Source organism: Salminus brasiliensis, chromosome 22 (genome assembly GCF_030463535.1).
Source record: "Salminus brasiliensis chromosome 22, fSalBra1.hap2, whole genome shotgun sequence".
Lineage (NCBI taxonomy): Eukaryota > Metazoa > Chordata > Actinopteri > Characiformes > Bryconidae > Salminus > Salminus brasiliensis.
Window position 1 is genome coordinate 32260732 of NC_132899.1, and position 13925 is coordinate 32274656.

The window sequence follows — 13925 nt, forward strand, 5'->3', positions numbered from 1 at the left end:
ATAAGCAAGTGTCCCAATAGTTTTGTCCTTTTTTAACATAAAACATAACACAGTATTCTGAAAATGTAATTAACGCTCGGGGGATTCAGTTTCTATACTGCTTCGCCTCAGTGCTTCCCGACTACATTTCAGTGAAATATGGGGGGCTATGGTTGCCATGGTGACAAGATTTAGACTCAGGCACTCCCTTACCCATCTTTCCTTTTTTCCCAACCTGTGGACTGGTTTGTTGCAGTGTAGACTGGTGTGTTGCAGTGTGTTACATTGTGGACTGGTTTGTTGCAGTGTGTTACATTGTGGACTGGTATGTTGCCATGTGTTACATTGTGAACTGGTTTGTTGAAGTGTACACTGGTGTGTTTGAGTGTTTTACATTGTGGACTGGTGTGTTGCAGTGTGTTACATTGTGGACTGGTTTGTTGCCATGTAGACTGGTGTGTTGGAGTGTGTTACATTGTGGACTAGTGTGTTACATTGTGGACTGGTTTGTTGTCATGTAGACTGGTGTATCGCAGTGTGTTACATTGTGGACGGGTTTGTTGCAGTGTGTTACACTGTGGGCCAGTTTGTTGCAGTGTGTGTTAGTAAAGACTACTTTGCTGCAGTGTATTACAATTTTGACTGATTTGCTGCAGCATGTGTTAGTGTAGACTGGATTGCCACAGCGTGTGTAACAATGTATACTGGTGTATTGCAGTGTTACAGTGCAGCATGTTTTAGTGTAGACTGGTTTGCAACAGTGTGTTATAATGTAGTGTGTGTTAGTGTGGACTACTTTGTTGCAGTGCAGACTGGTGTATTGCAGTGTGTTACAATGTAGACTGTTTGCTGCAGCATGCAACAATGTTGCAAATTTGGTTCAGTATGTGTTACAATTACATTCCATGACTGACATGCACATTTGTGAGGGATAATTTAGTGTGTGTGTGTGTGTGTGTGTGTGTGTGTGTGTGTGTGCGCACCCTCAGGCCTTTGTGAAGTGTCACTTTGACTACGACCCAGCTCATGATAACCTGATCCCCTGTAAAGAGGCTGGCCTCCGGTTCAGCAGTGGAGACATCCTGCAGATCTTCAACCAGGAGGACCCCAACTGGTGGCAGGTCAGTTTGCGGCTAGTAAACACCATTCATACACACTGTACTCACTCTCATACACTACGTTTGTGGACACCCCTTTAAGTTTGTGCAGATATGCAGATGCACACAGACACACACCTTGTCTAGTCCCTGTAGAGAAGCACTGCCAATAGAATGGGACTCTCTGGACAAACCTTATAAACTTATTGGGACCATGCTGCCTAATGCCAGGCGTGGTCTAGAAGGAGGGGTATAAAGCCCCCCAGCATTGAGCTGTGGAGCAGTGGAAGAACTGTGTTCTCTGGAATGATGGTTGGTGCTCCATCCATCCAGCCTTTATATTTTAGATGTACTTCGCATGTCACCCAGTGCTCTCCCGTCTGTCCGATCTGTCTATCTGCCGCAGGCGTGTCATCTGGAGGGCGGCAGCGCGGGGCTGATCCCCAGCCAGCTGCTGGAGGAGAAGCGGAAGGCCTTCGTGAAGAGAGACCTGGAGCTCAGCACTGCAGGTACGAGCACAACACTGCCCCCATCTGTCCACACGCACCGTCCATCTCCACCCGCAGCGGAGTAATGCGGAGCTAATGATCGCTGAGGCTGCGGCTTTAACATTAGCTAGAACACAGCTTATAAACGTCTGTAGTCCATGTCTACAGCTTATGTACAGTGTCAGAAACCACATAAGCAAGTCTGTTAGAGACTACTGAACACCCACACGCAGAAGTCTGAGGAGAGCGTGCGATGGTTGATTTAGGCTCACAGTTAGCACCATGCTAATTGGTGGGGCATAAGCTTCTAGTGCTTGCAAACTTGGGTAAGTAGCCGGGTCTTATTTAAGAACGTCCGCAGGTGAAGGGAACTCACTCCACCAGTCACTGTTGTCTTTGGCTTTTGGCATAGTAACAATCAAGCTGACCGGCCCTTTTTCATATATTTGAGCTTTTACTCTTTTACACTTACAAATTAATTAATGACATTTCTCTTTCTCATTTATTTATATCTGTAAAGTCTCAGCTAGCTCTCGGCCCTCCAAACTGGCCTCCAGTCCACTCCAGTGCAGTTGAGTTTGTAAGTCAGTCACTGGTAGACCTGCTTAGTCTGCGTTTGAAGGCCTGGTCCAGTGTGGCTTGATTTGGCCAGTGTGGTTTGGCTGCTAGCTCTATCATCAGACACTGTGCAGGCGTGGACCTCCGGGTTCGCGGATAAATGCTTCACATTGAGGTGATATCCCAGGCTTGAAGGACTCACAGGCTTGAAGGACTTTATTCACAGCTCTGTCTGGGCATTAAATGTGCCATTAAGGGGGGCAGGTAGCCTCCATCATGGTATAGTGACCAGAACTTTTAATGAAGGGCACCATTATATTACATTACTTTCGCAGAGTCATCTTGCAGAGTTACGTCCTACGTAACCCTAAAGTAACCTTCTATACCCTGGTTGTTAGCCATCAAAGATATTTTAGAGAAATCATCTGAATTCAGGATAAGGTTCTCGTCAAAAACAGTAAAATGCTAAACGCGCCCCCTTGCCGTGCTCATTAATCCTCTAACTGACTGTCAGTCAACGTGGCTGCAACTCCTGCCTCGTGGCAGCATTGATCCTGACGTGACTCAGCGTCTTTTTGATCCTTTAGAGTAAAAAATAATAAATAAATAAAATAAAAAAAGAGACGCATCAATCGTCGCTCGCCCTCAGAGCTTCCCGAAACTGATGCCGCTGCCGCTCAGCCGCTTACCGAGCAAATGCTTCTTTAAAGGACTGTGCATTTGCCATGATGTCACTTTAATCTATAACAAGCAAACACTGCCCTCTGCTGGCCAATACCTACAAGCTCAGGTTGAGGTCAATGCAGGTCCACTGGATCCATGTACACACATGGACAAAATTGTTGGTTCCCCTCGGTTAATGAAAGAAAAACCCACAATGGTCACAGAGATAACTTGAATCTGATAAAAGTAATAATAACTAAAAATTCTAGGAAAAAGAAAAAAAAATCTGACATTGATTTTGAACCATGCTTCAACAGAATTATTTTAAAAGGTAAACTCATTAAACAGGCCTGAGCAGAAAATGATGGTACCACTAAAAATAATGTGACCAAAGAGACATGTTAAATTGAGATGTGTTCACTAATTAGCATCACAGAGTCTACAATCTTGTAATCAGTCAGTGGGCCTATATATAGGGCTACAGGTAGTCACTGTGCTGTTTGTTGACATGGTGTGTACCACACTCAACATGGACCAGAGGAAGCAAAGAAAAGAGTTGTCTCAGGAGATTAGAAAGAAAATTATAGACAAGCATGTTAAAGATAAAGGTTATAAGACCATCTCCAAGCAGCTTAATGTTTCTGTGACTACAGTTGCACATATTATTCAGAAAATTAAGATCCATGGGACTGTAGCCAACCTCCCTGGATGTGGCCAGAGGAGGAAAATTGATGACAGATCAAAGAGAAGGAGATTGAAGGTGAACTTCAAGATTAAAGAACATCAGTGTCAGATCGAACCATCAGTCGTTGTTTGAGCCAAAGTGGACTTCATGGGAGACAACCAAGGAGGACACCATTGTTGAAAACAAATCATAAAAGGTCCAGACTGGAATTTGCCAAACTACATGTTGACAAGCCCCAAAGCTTCTGGGAGAATGTCCTATGGACAGATGAGACAAAAATGGAACTTTTTGCAAAAGCACATCAGCTCTATGTTCACAGATGGAGAAATGAAGAAGATATCAAGAAAAGAACACTGTCCCTACTGTGAAACATAGAGGAGGCTCTGTTATGTTCTGGGGCTGTTTTGCTGCATCTAGCACAGGGTGTGCAGGGTGTTATTGGTCTGTTTCTGACCACAGGATCGTTGAGGTCTGGACTTTATTGTGGTGGTGGAACCTTTTTGACATGGCAGTGACCCTGTTGGAGTCACTGACCCAGCTGAGAATCGGTCAGAAGTTGCCCTGTACTCGGAAACTGACTTCTGACAAAGGGCTAGACTGCACCAAAGTAGACAAAAAGTAGACATAGAGTTACGAGCTAAGCGTCTGAGTGGTTCAGCGGACTAAGGCGCAATGACCACTATGACCCAGAAGATTGCTGGTTCGGCTGCCATCAGGGAGCCAGAGAGAACACAACTGGCCTTGCTCTCTCCGAGTGGGTAGATGGCGCTCTCTCTCTCGCTCACTCTCTCTCTCCTCACATCACTTCAGTGTGATTCTGCCAAGCTGGCCGGGCGTCGAAACTGAGTACCCGCAGATTTCCTCAGAGTGTGTTGGTTGCCTGGTGACGTTGCATCGACAGCAGTTTGAAAAGAGGCGGTGGCTGGTTGTGCTGGCGTGTCTGTGGAGTCCTCACCCTCCCAGTGCTGGGAGCATTATGTGTATTATGTGGGGGCAGTACTAACGAGTGGGTTGGCTAAATTGGGGGGGTATATATATTAAAAAAGTATGAATATTGATATTAATATTATCATCATTATTGTCTATATTACCTGGCTCTGTGCTGATGTCTGCAGGACCTCTGTGTGCAGGCATGGGGGGGAAGAAGAAGAAGAAAATGATGTACCTGACCACCAAAAATGCAGGTAAAGCCCACGTGCTGCTTCGCTGTCCTCGCTCCTTGTCCTCCTGTTTTCCCAAGTGTTCCCCCAGTGTCGTCCCACTTCGAGCTGCCTGTTTGTGCCACCTGTGTCTGAAATGTGGCCGACGCCACCAGCACTGAGATGCAGCCCTCCGTGTCGTTGTTCTGTGTCTTATGTCAAGTCAGTTTCCATCACAGTTTATTTACATGTTGACAAATTTGCTAATTTTTGCAGTTTGCGATGGCTTGGCTGGCTACCATGAAACTGTCTGAAGTAGCACTTATTTATGGAAACTTTGTATTAGATACCTGTTAGGAACAACTGGTCAACCCAGTTACCCATAATAAGAATTTCTGGTCTGCAGGAGCTTGTTTAGTGGTGAAAATATGAATATTGCTACATCAAATTTTGTCCCATCCATGCTAAAAAAATGTAGCTTGAGACCAGCTTTTGGTAGCTAGACTCTCTGATGGTCAAGGAGGTTGGAAAGCTGGTCATCCAGACAAAAAAAAAACCTACAACATATACTGTTAAGCCAGCTGGTCAACCAGCTCTTGACCAGCGTAGTGTATGTTGCATTTGATGCAATGTGATGCTAGTCACCCAGCTTGGTAATGTTGGTCTTTCTGGTCATGCTTATCAACCTGCTTGGTTATGCTGGTCAACCAGCTTGATTATGCTGGTCGTCCAGCTTGGTGATGTTGGTCTTGCTGGTCATGCTGGTCGTCCAGCTTGGTCATGGTTATTAAAAAGCTGGTTATCTAGGCAAAAACATATCCTTTACTGGTAAGCTAATACTGATTAACCAGTTCTTGACCAGCATAGTGTATGTGGCATTTGATTTTGGTCATGATAATCACCCAGCTTTGTCATGCCGGTCAATAGGCATGATCAGTCTTGGTCATACTGGTGGTCTAGCTTGGTCAGGTTGAGCAAAAATCATGCAAAAACATACCTTCAACATGACAGTTAAGAGCAAAACTACTCGCCAATAGCTTCTAAAATACCAGACTAGAACAGCTTATTGGTTTATTAGGGACTATTTTTGGTGAGGTTGCCAGTCCTAAGACGCCAGTTCAGTGTACAGCACTGTTATCTATCATGTAGCGGTGGACATCTACCTGAATTACATTTGAATCATGTTACACAGGTAGGATGTTAGAAGTCTTGCCCAGTGATTCCTAATGCAGTATAGTGGTGTGCTTGCTTTGGGTCAGGACTTGGTCCCTAGCCTGCCACTAAAATGACCTCACTACAGTCCTGCTGATTTTCACGAAAACCTGAATATATCGGTCAGTAGCGGCGGCAGTGTGGTGCTGATCCAGAAGAAGGTGCGTTTATGTCCTCAGAGTTCGACAGGCATGAGCTGCGCATCTACGAGGAAGTGGCGAAGGTTCCTCCGTTTCGGAGGAAGACTCTGGTGCTGATTGGAGCTCAGGGAGTAGGTCGCCGCAGCCTGAAGAACAAACTGCTGGTGTCTGAACCACACCGCTACGGGACCACCACACCCTGTGAGTACACACACACACACACACACATAAACGCGCGTCTTGCGAAGCCTTTTGCCAATCCCGCTTCTTCGCAGACCGTGACGTTTTATTCTCTGGACACGTCCACAGACACGTCTCGTAAACCGAAAGTGGACGAAAAGGAGGGCCAGATGTACCTCTTCATGTCCCGGAGCGAAATGGAGGCGGACATTAAAAACGGACGCTTCCTGGAGCACGGCGAGTACGACAGCAATCTCTACGGCACCAAGATCAACTCCATCCACGAGGTGGTGGACTCTGGAAAGATCTGCATTCTGGACGTCAACCCACAGGTGCTTGGCTTGATTGGCCAGATTAGGGTTTAGGTTTGGAGGAACATCAACTGACTATGGAGCTACACTGTATGTCCAAATATTTGTGGACACCCTTTCTAATGAAAACATTCTGCTACTTTAAGGTGCTGACAGTGCAAATGCAATCACGTAGCTTGTCTAGAGACTGTAGAGAAGTATAGGTAACAAAATAGGACTCTCTATAGCAGATAAATAAACATGAGCCAGGCGTGGTCTAGTAGAGGGGTAAAAAAGCCCCCCAGCATGGAGCTGTGGAGCAGTGGAAGAACTGTGTTCTCTGGAATGATGGTGGTGGAGCTCCATCCAGTACTTTTGGGATGAGTTGAGGATGAAGAATTAAAAAAAAAAACAGGTGGTAGCTGGTTGAACGTGTCAGAGGAGGCATGGGTCAGTCCTCACCCTCCCAGTGTCACCTCCACTGGGGTACTAACTAAAGTGTGTTGGGTAATTGGCAGTCTAAAATTGGGGTTTTAAGAAAATTCATGAATTACATTAGCAAAAAATTAGATGAATGAGTCATTAACACTTGCTGTGGTTGTGCTGTGGCAGGCCCTCAAAGTCCTGCGAACATCCGAGTTTCTCCCATATGTCGTGTTCATCGAAGCTCCTGACTTTGAAGTCCTGAAGGACATGAACAGATCTGCTATTGAGGCTGGGGTCATCACCAAACAACTCACAGTAAGTGTGGTTTTAGATACATTGTAATGGTGAACTTTGGTTTGTCCGGTGGCGTTTCTTTCCGTCTTACGCATATTGAGTGCAGACTGATGGAAAGGCCCTGAATGAATGTCCACTATCAGAAACCCCTACCTTGTACCTCCACCTTGATGGAAGAAGTGATACAGTCAGTCAAGAAACTGAAACTAGAAAGAGGCTAGCTTCTGTAACAACCACAAAGACCTGACTTCCACAGTTTCCCTTAACTGGAGGCCACAAGTGGCGCTAAGGCCCGGGGGTTACGAGTTTGAATCCTGAGCCTCTTTGCCATCAGCAGCCAGAGTCAGAGAGAGCACAATTGGTTGTGCTCTCCCTAGGTGGGTAGATGGGGCTCTCTTTCCTAATCACTCTTAAAGCATTGCTGACCGGCATGGTGGACCTGGAGACCCGGTGCTTTTTCGGAACGCCGTTGGCTGCAGTTTGAAAGGAGGCGGTGGTTCTGAGAAGTCTGGTTACCCTTCTAGTGCCGGAAGCATTGGACTCCTCTGAAGAGTCCTTTGGCTCATCTTCTGGATTCGACTGAAGTTTCCCACAGACTTGAAGAACCTGAGGCATCTATGTCATTCACAATAAAACGAAATGCCTCGAGTGCTTCCATACTTGCGAAAAACAAAAACAAAAACATAAATCCCTGAGAAGCTAGTGTAGAGCTAAAACCAGACTCTTTGATCTGAACATTGCATTCTCTCTCTTTCCTTCCTCAGGACTCTGAGCTTAAGCGTACGGTGGACGAGAGCGAGAGGATCCAGCGGGCCTACGGTCACTACTTCGACCTCACCATCGTTAACGATAACCTGGACGGGGCGTATCGCAGCCTGAAGGTGGCGCTTGAGAGACTGAGCACAGACCAGCAATGGGTGCCAGTGAGCTGGGTTTTCTGAAGTAGGTTTCAGGTCACAGACTAGAGACCTGAGACTTTCTCTAGAAGGGAGGCCTTCAATGGTTCCTTCACACAAAATATGGGTTTTAGGAAACAGGCATTTGGTAGAACGGCAGGTTATCACTACGGCTCTCGTTGGCCTCGGCAAAAAGTAGTTCCACAAGCTCGTCCAGTCATCGCAATCCAAGCAATCCGCCTCACGTAGGTCGTTGCACAAAGACTGCGGAGATGTTCCTATAAAAGGGTATTTATTACGTTGTACAGAAAAGAACAAATGGGGATGTACTTGTGTCTGTTTGAAGGTGTGGTAGATTTTCAAGACTGAACAATGCTGTACGTGTGGGTAGTTGACACTGTATATTTGTACAGACGCTGTGATCTACTGTTTTAGAGCTTGTGGCTTTCATTTTTTTAGGGACGGAGGGGTTTGCAGTTTTGAGATCCCAGAGATGGAATAAGAGTGGAGTGATGCTCTTGTACATGTTGTGATTTTAGATTTATTTAATGCTGACTGTAAATAACTAGAGATTATCTAAAAATTTATGACGAAATGATACTTTGTTTGTTCAAGAGAAGAGAAAAAAAAAGGTAGCAATAAGTGTCTTGCAAATGTAACCATTCTGAATTATTTTCCGGAATTTGATACTTAAGCCAAAAGGAACCACAGAACTAATTATACTTTCCACTTTACTTTTACATTTTATTTGGGAATTAAGAAGAGACAGAATTCCCAAACTTTTCCTCAGTCTAATAAACTTGAATATTATGAAATGAGCTCTTTCATAAACGATTAGCTTTCTGTTATCGGAATCTACTGTTGTCCCTGTATCCCTGCTGTGTTTCTCTCAAATTGTTCTTCTTTCTCAATCAGTTCTAATACAAGTATAAATGGCATCCTCACTGTAGATGTATTGTTATTGCAGTGTGTTCTCTAAAAGTGTGGTGATGGCAACCATTTTGATCAAATGTACAAGACCTTCTTTCAGGATTTCAGCTAGCCAGGCTAAAGTACAGCCTCCAAACATGGTGGAAGTAGTTTCATCAACAGCTCACAGTGAGAGCTAGCCAGACTAAAGTACAGCCTCCAAACATGGTGGAGGTAGTTTCATCAACAGCTTACAGTGAGAGCTAGCCAGACTAAAGTACAGCTTCCAAACATGGTGGAGGTAGCTTTTTATGCCACAAAGTAAATATTTCATGCATGTTTGGCAGTAATATCATTATTATTAAGTAATACTTTAATTACTTAAATATTATTTAAATACTTTAAATAATACTAATATTATAAGTAGTAATATTATTAGGCAAGAAGCTGTGCCTAATACGCCCCTTTCAACCCAGTCACACCACAGAGGCCCACCAAGATACTTAGTCCAGGCTTTTGACCCAGTTAGTATACCGACCCCAATCAAGACACCCAGATGTAGCTGAAGAAAAGCTGTTTGCGTGCAAATCTGTACTGTTCAGTGACTGGATAGCGCCATCGTGTGGAAATAAATCATTGTAGAAAAAGGGTGTCCACAAACTTTCTGAAATTCAGTGCAAATGTATATTGAGCGTGGCTCCAGTGTAAACTTTAATCAGTTCTGGCTGCAAGCAGAAACCTCAACGTCCACACCTTTAATCCAATCATCCAATAATTTATTAATAATTAGTAAATAAGTAAATAATGTGGCCAGTAGGTGGACGTACAAGGTAGGTGTTTCTAATAATGCAAGCAGAAAAATCAATGTCCACACCTTTGATCCAATCATCCAATTATTTACTAATCCATGACAACTGAAGCTCCTATACCTGCAGTATTTCTCCACTCTGGATTCCAAACAAATTCAACACTGACACCATCTAAACACCATCCTTACCAGATGTGCTACACAAGTAATTGGCAAAACAGCCAATCATGTTCGCTAATTAGCTCCCCAGCCAATCAGAAGAGGTGTTGGAAGAAGAGTGAGTCTGAAGGAGAGGAAGAAGAATGGCTCCAGGTTCAGGTAGGCTGCTCCTACATCATTAGAAACACCTGAGAAATATTTTCTCATGGTTTCATAAAGTGGCCAGTAAGTGGATGCATGAGGTAGGTGTTTCTAATAAAGTGGCCACTAGGTGGAAGCACAAGGTAGGTGTTCCTAATGAGGTGGCCAGTGAGTGAAAGTGCATTGGTGTTTCTAATAAAGCGACCAGTGGAGGGAAGCACATGGGTGTTTCTAATAAAGTGGCCAGTAGGTGGAAGAATAAGGTAGGTGTTTCTAATAAAGTGGCCAGTGAGTGAATGCATGATGTAGGTGTTTCTAATAAAGTGGCCACTAGGTGGAAGCTCATAGGTGTTTCTAATAAAGTAGCTATTGGGGAAAAAAAAGAAGGTAGGCATTGCTGATAAAGTGACCAGTAGGTGCACGTACAAGGTAGGTGTTTCTAATAATGTGACCAGTAGGTGGAAGCACATAGGCGTTTCTAATAAAGTGGCCAGTGAATTGACACACAAGATAGGTGTTCCTAAAGTGGCCAATAGGTGGAAGCATGGAGTAGGTGTTCCTAATGAAGTGGACAGTAAGTGGATCCACACTATAGGTGTTTTCAATAAAGTGGCCACTAGGAGGAAGTACAAGGTAGGTGTTTCTAATAAAGTGGCCAATGAGTAAACACCATGCTTGCCCGCTGTACAACACAAGACATTGGCCAATCAGCTGCTAGCTAATTAGCTCAGCAGCCAATCAGGAGAGGTGTTGGAAGGAGAGCGGGTGTGAAGGAGAGGAAGAAGAATGGCTCCAGGTTCAGGTAGGCTGCTCCTACATTATCAAACCCTGAGAAAATATAAAGAGATGAGAACTTTAGCACAAGAGTCGCTCACAGCTTCATCTCTAAACCTCTGGAGGTGAAACTGCTACTGTTTTAAATGTTACTGTGGAAAATACCAGCTAAACAACACTGTAGCTGCTAGCATACATGCTAACACTGTTACCATTAGCTTCTTTGCTCTCTGTGAGATGAACAACAGACTCCAGGTTTGGAGAGGAACCGTTCAGATCCCTCCAAGTCCTCCATCTCTGCCTCCTGGGGGTCTGGAGTTGGAGACCAGTCCCTCTTTAAACGCTGTAGTTCTCGTGTTGCTGTTCCAGATAAAGAGGAGAGGAATTCGGTTCTCCAGATTAGAACCATCAACACTCTGAGATCCACCTGAGGTCTGTGGAAGCTCTGCTTCAGTCCAGCAGTTGAAGCTCAGCAGCGTTTCTTGCAGGTAAAGGCGTTTAATTAGTGATGAACCTCACCTGCTGCTTGTGACCTTCCCAACAGGACACGCCCATTAACAGTGAGCAGAGCGCCGCCTGGTGGCCGAAGCTTCAGTGTGTTCTAATGGAAATTCTTTGTTGTTGCTCAGTGTTGCAGCCGTTCTTGGTCAGGTGTCCCTTTTATAGAAGGTGTGTGATCTCAGTGGGACTAACTTGGTTAAATCAAAGTAATTAAATCATCCAGGCTAATGCAGGCTAACCCTAGCTCACAGTTTTAGCTGAGGCTATGACATGCTAACCCCAGCTAACAGGTTTACCTCAGATTGAAACAGGGTAATCTTAGCTGACAAACTTCACTCAGGCTAATGTAGTAACATCAGCTAAGTTGTTCATTTTAGGCTAACACAGGCTAACTTTAGCTAGCAGTTTTAGCTGAATCCAAGGCAAGCTAACCCCAGCTAACAGGTTTACCTCAGATTGAAACAGGGTAATCTTAGCTGACAAACTTCACTCAGGCTAATGTAGTAACATCAGCTAAGATGTTCATTTTAGGCTAGCATGGGCTAACCTTAGCTAGCAGTTGTAGCTCAATCTAAGGCAAGCTAACCCCAGCTAACAGGTTTACCTCAGAGTAATCCTGCGTTCATGTGCTAATGACATTTCGGTAAATACGAGTTTCCGACCTGGAACTTGCACATGAACGCCCCCTAAAGTCGTAATTTCTGGTGGAAATGTTGGAGATAATTTTGATACCTGAGTTCCTGACCTTCAACTTTTCAATATGTCGGATGTCGGGGAAGAAGACAGAATCAGAACTGGATGATACAGAATTCTTTATTTTTAACACTGCAGCTGCTGACATAAGGCTCCCCTTAGCTAACAAATGTAACTCAAGCTAACATAGTGTGTTAACTCAGGCTAAGACATCCTAGCACTAGCTAACAGCTTTAACTGAGGCTATGACAGAATATCCTTAGCTAACAGGTTTACATTAGACTGAGGCTAACGTTTGCTGACAAATTTCACTCAGGGTAAGACAGGCTAATTCTGAGTTTGAGTGGTGTGGGAAACTGGGAAATACTGTTTCTTCCTCTTGTAAATTTCACTTAAACAGCCAGAAAAGTCGTTTATAAAAGTGGGAAATTCAGGATTCTAGATGATAAACGAGTTTATTGGACATATATCGAACCCTTTTACCTTTTCTGTATGTTTTTAAGATTCAGTTTTTATTTTTCTTTTTATTATTTTTTACACTTCAGCGCTCAGCTGACTAATATTAACGGATTTAGTTTGTGGACTGAATGTCGTTGTTTTGTGATATTTTTATGGATCTCCATGGTAACAACACATGCAAATAAGCTAACACTAGCTAACAGGTTTACCTCAGACTGAGACAGGATACCTTTGGCTGACAGATTGAACTCAGGCCAAACACAAAGTGTCTAGCTAACTGTTTATTTCAGGCTAGCTAACAAGTTTACCTCAGGCTAAAGCACAAGTGTCTGATTGTTAGCATGTAAAGCTGAACTGCTATCAGGAGCGCTAACTCTGTCTATAGCCTACTTTGATCACCCTGTACTTTTCCACTGATTCTGGTTCTAATGCTGTGGTTCTGTTTCAGGAACCTGGTTCTGGGCTTCTGGATCTTCATCTGTGCTGAAAAGTCCAGTCTAGAAGATCAGCCTGAGGACTCAGTGATCTGAGCTTCTGTCAGCCCACAATGCCTTTGCGATTGCTTCCCATAATGCAAAGTTTCCACTACTTTGTCTATGTTCTTGCACATGACACATCTTTTTTTGAATACATTTGCATATTTAATGAGCAATCAGCCAATCAGAAGCAGCAGTTGAGACGAGTCTTTAAAAGGCGCGCAATGTGAACGGTGTTCTCGATCGCGGTGAAGACGAGAAAAAGTGTAAAACGGGAGAAATTTCCACCACCATCGAGAAGACTGGAGCCGCAGACTAAGTCTCAGCATCGCAACGGAGAACCTGCTTGAATCCATTTCCTAAAATTGGTGGATTTTTATTCCTTCTTCTGGAAGATCTGATGCTTTGGGTTTACTGCGTAGTCTGCCAGGGGGCAGGAGAGTGTCCCCTAGCCCCAGGAGAGCCTCACTCCCCATCAGGCCTGGGGCACTCTCTGACCACCACAGGATCAGGGGTACCCTCAGCTCCCACCCACACAGGGCAGAGAATGAGGTGGGGCAAATCTGGGCCCACTCAGCAGGTGTATGCCATGGCCACAATCCCTCTGCTGGGCCCCACCAGCATCAGGCTTGCCCTGAACCCACCCACACTGGGTGAAGAACGAGGCAGATTGGGCCTACCCAGATATATATCATATATGAGACTCAGAGCTGTGACTGTTTTAAAACAAGGTTTCACACTGATGGTAACTTTAACTCAGTTCCTGATTGGCTAAGGCGGGAATATGCTAATGATGACCTACCATCAATGTGAAGTCTAGAGCATCAGGCTAAGATTGAGGGGACAGTCTGTCAGCTCTGTTTGTCTCTATAGGGACAGGTAGTCTTCTGCATCTGCTCTGAGCAATAATCACTGCTTACAGAAACTCTGCACACTGTGACTCAGCTCTGTGTGTAAA

The 13925-nt window shown here is 44.5% G+C and overlaps 1 protein-coding gene across 4 annotated transcripts in view; it reads left to right on the plus strand.

Moving 5' to 3' along the window:
* mpp2b (MAGUK p55 scaffold protein 2b) overlaps positions 1–8985 on the plus strand; it is a 50872-nt gene extending 41887 nt beyond the window's left edge. For 3 of the 4 annotated variants that reach the window (XM_072667192.1, XM_072667193.1, XM_072667190.1), the window contains 7 exons: positions 969–1100; positions 1483–1585; positions 4586–4654; positions 6001–6162; positions 6271–6473; positions 7044–7172; positions 7916–8985. In XM_072667192.1, the coding sequence (XP_072523293.1) occupies positions 969–1100; positions 1483–1585; positions 4586–4654; positions 6001–6162; positions 6271–6473; positions 7044–7172; positions 7916–8092 (975 nt within the window). In that variant the 3' untranslated portion in view covers positions 8093–8985. The remainder of the gene's footprint in view (positions 1–968; positions 1101–1482; positions 1586–4585; positions 4655–6000; positions 6163–6270; positions 6474–7043; positions 7173–7915) is intronic. The other variant, XM_072667191.1, reaches the window with a different exon arrangement.
* The last annotated feature ends 4940 nt before the right edge of the window (positions 8986–13925 follow it).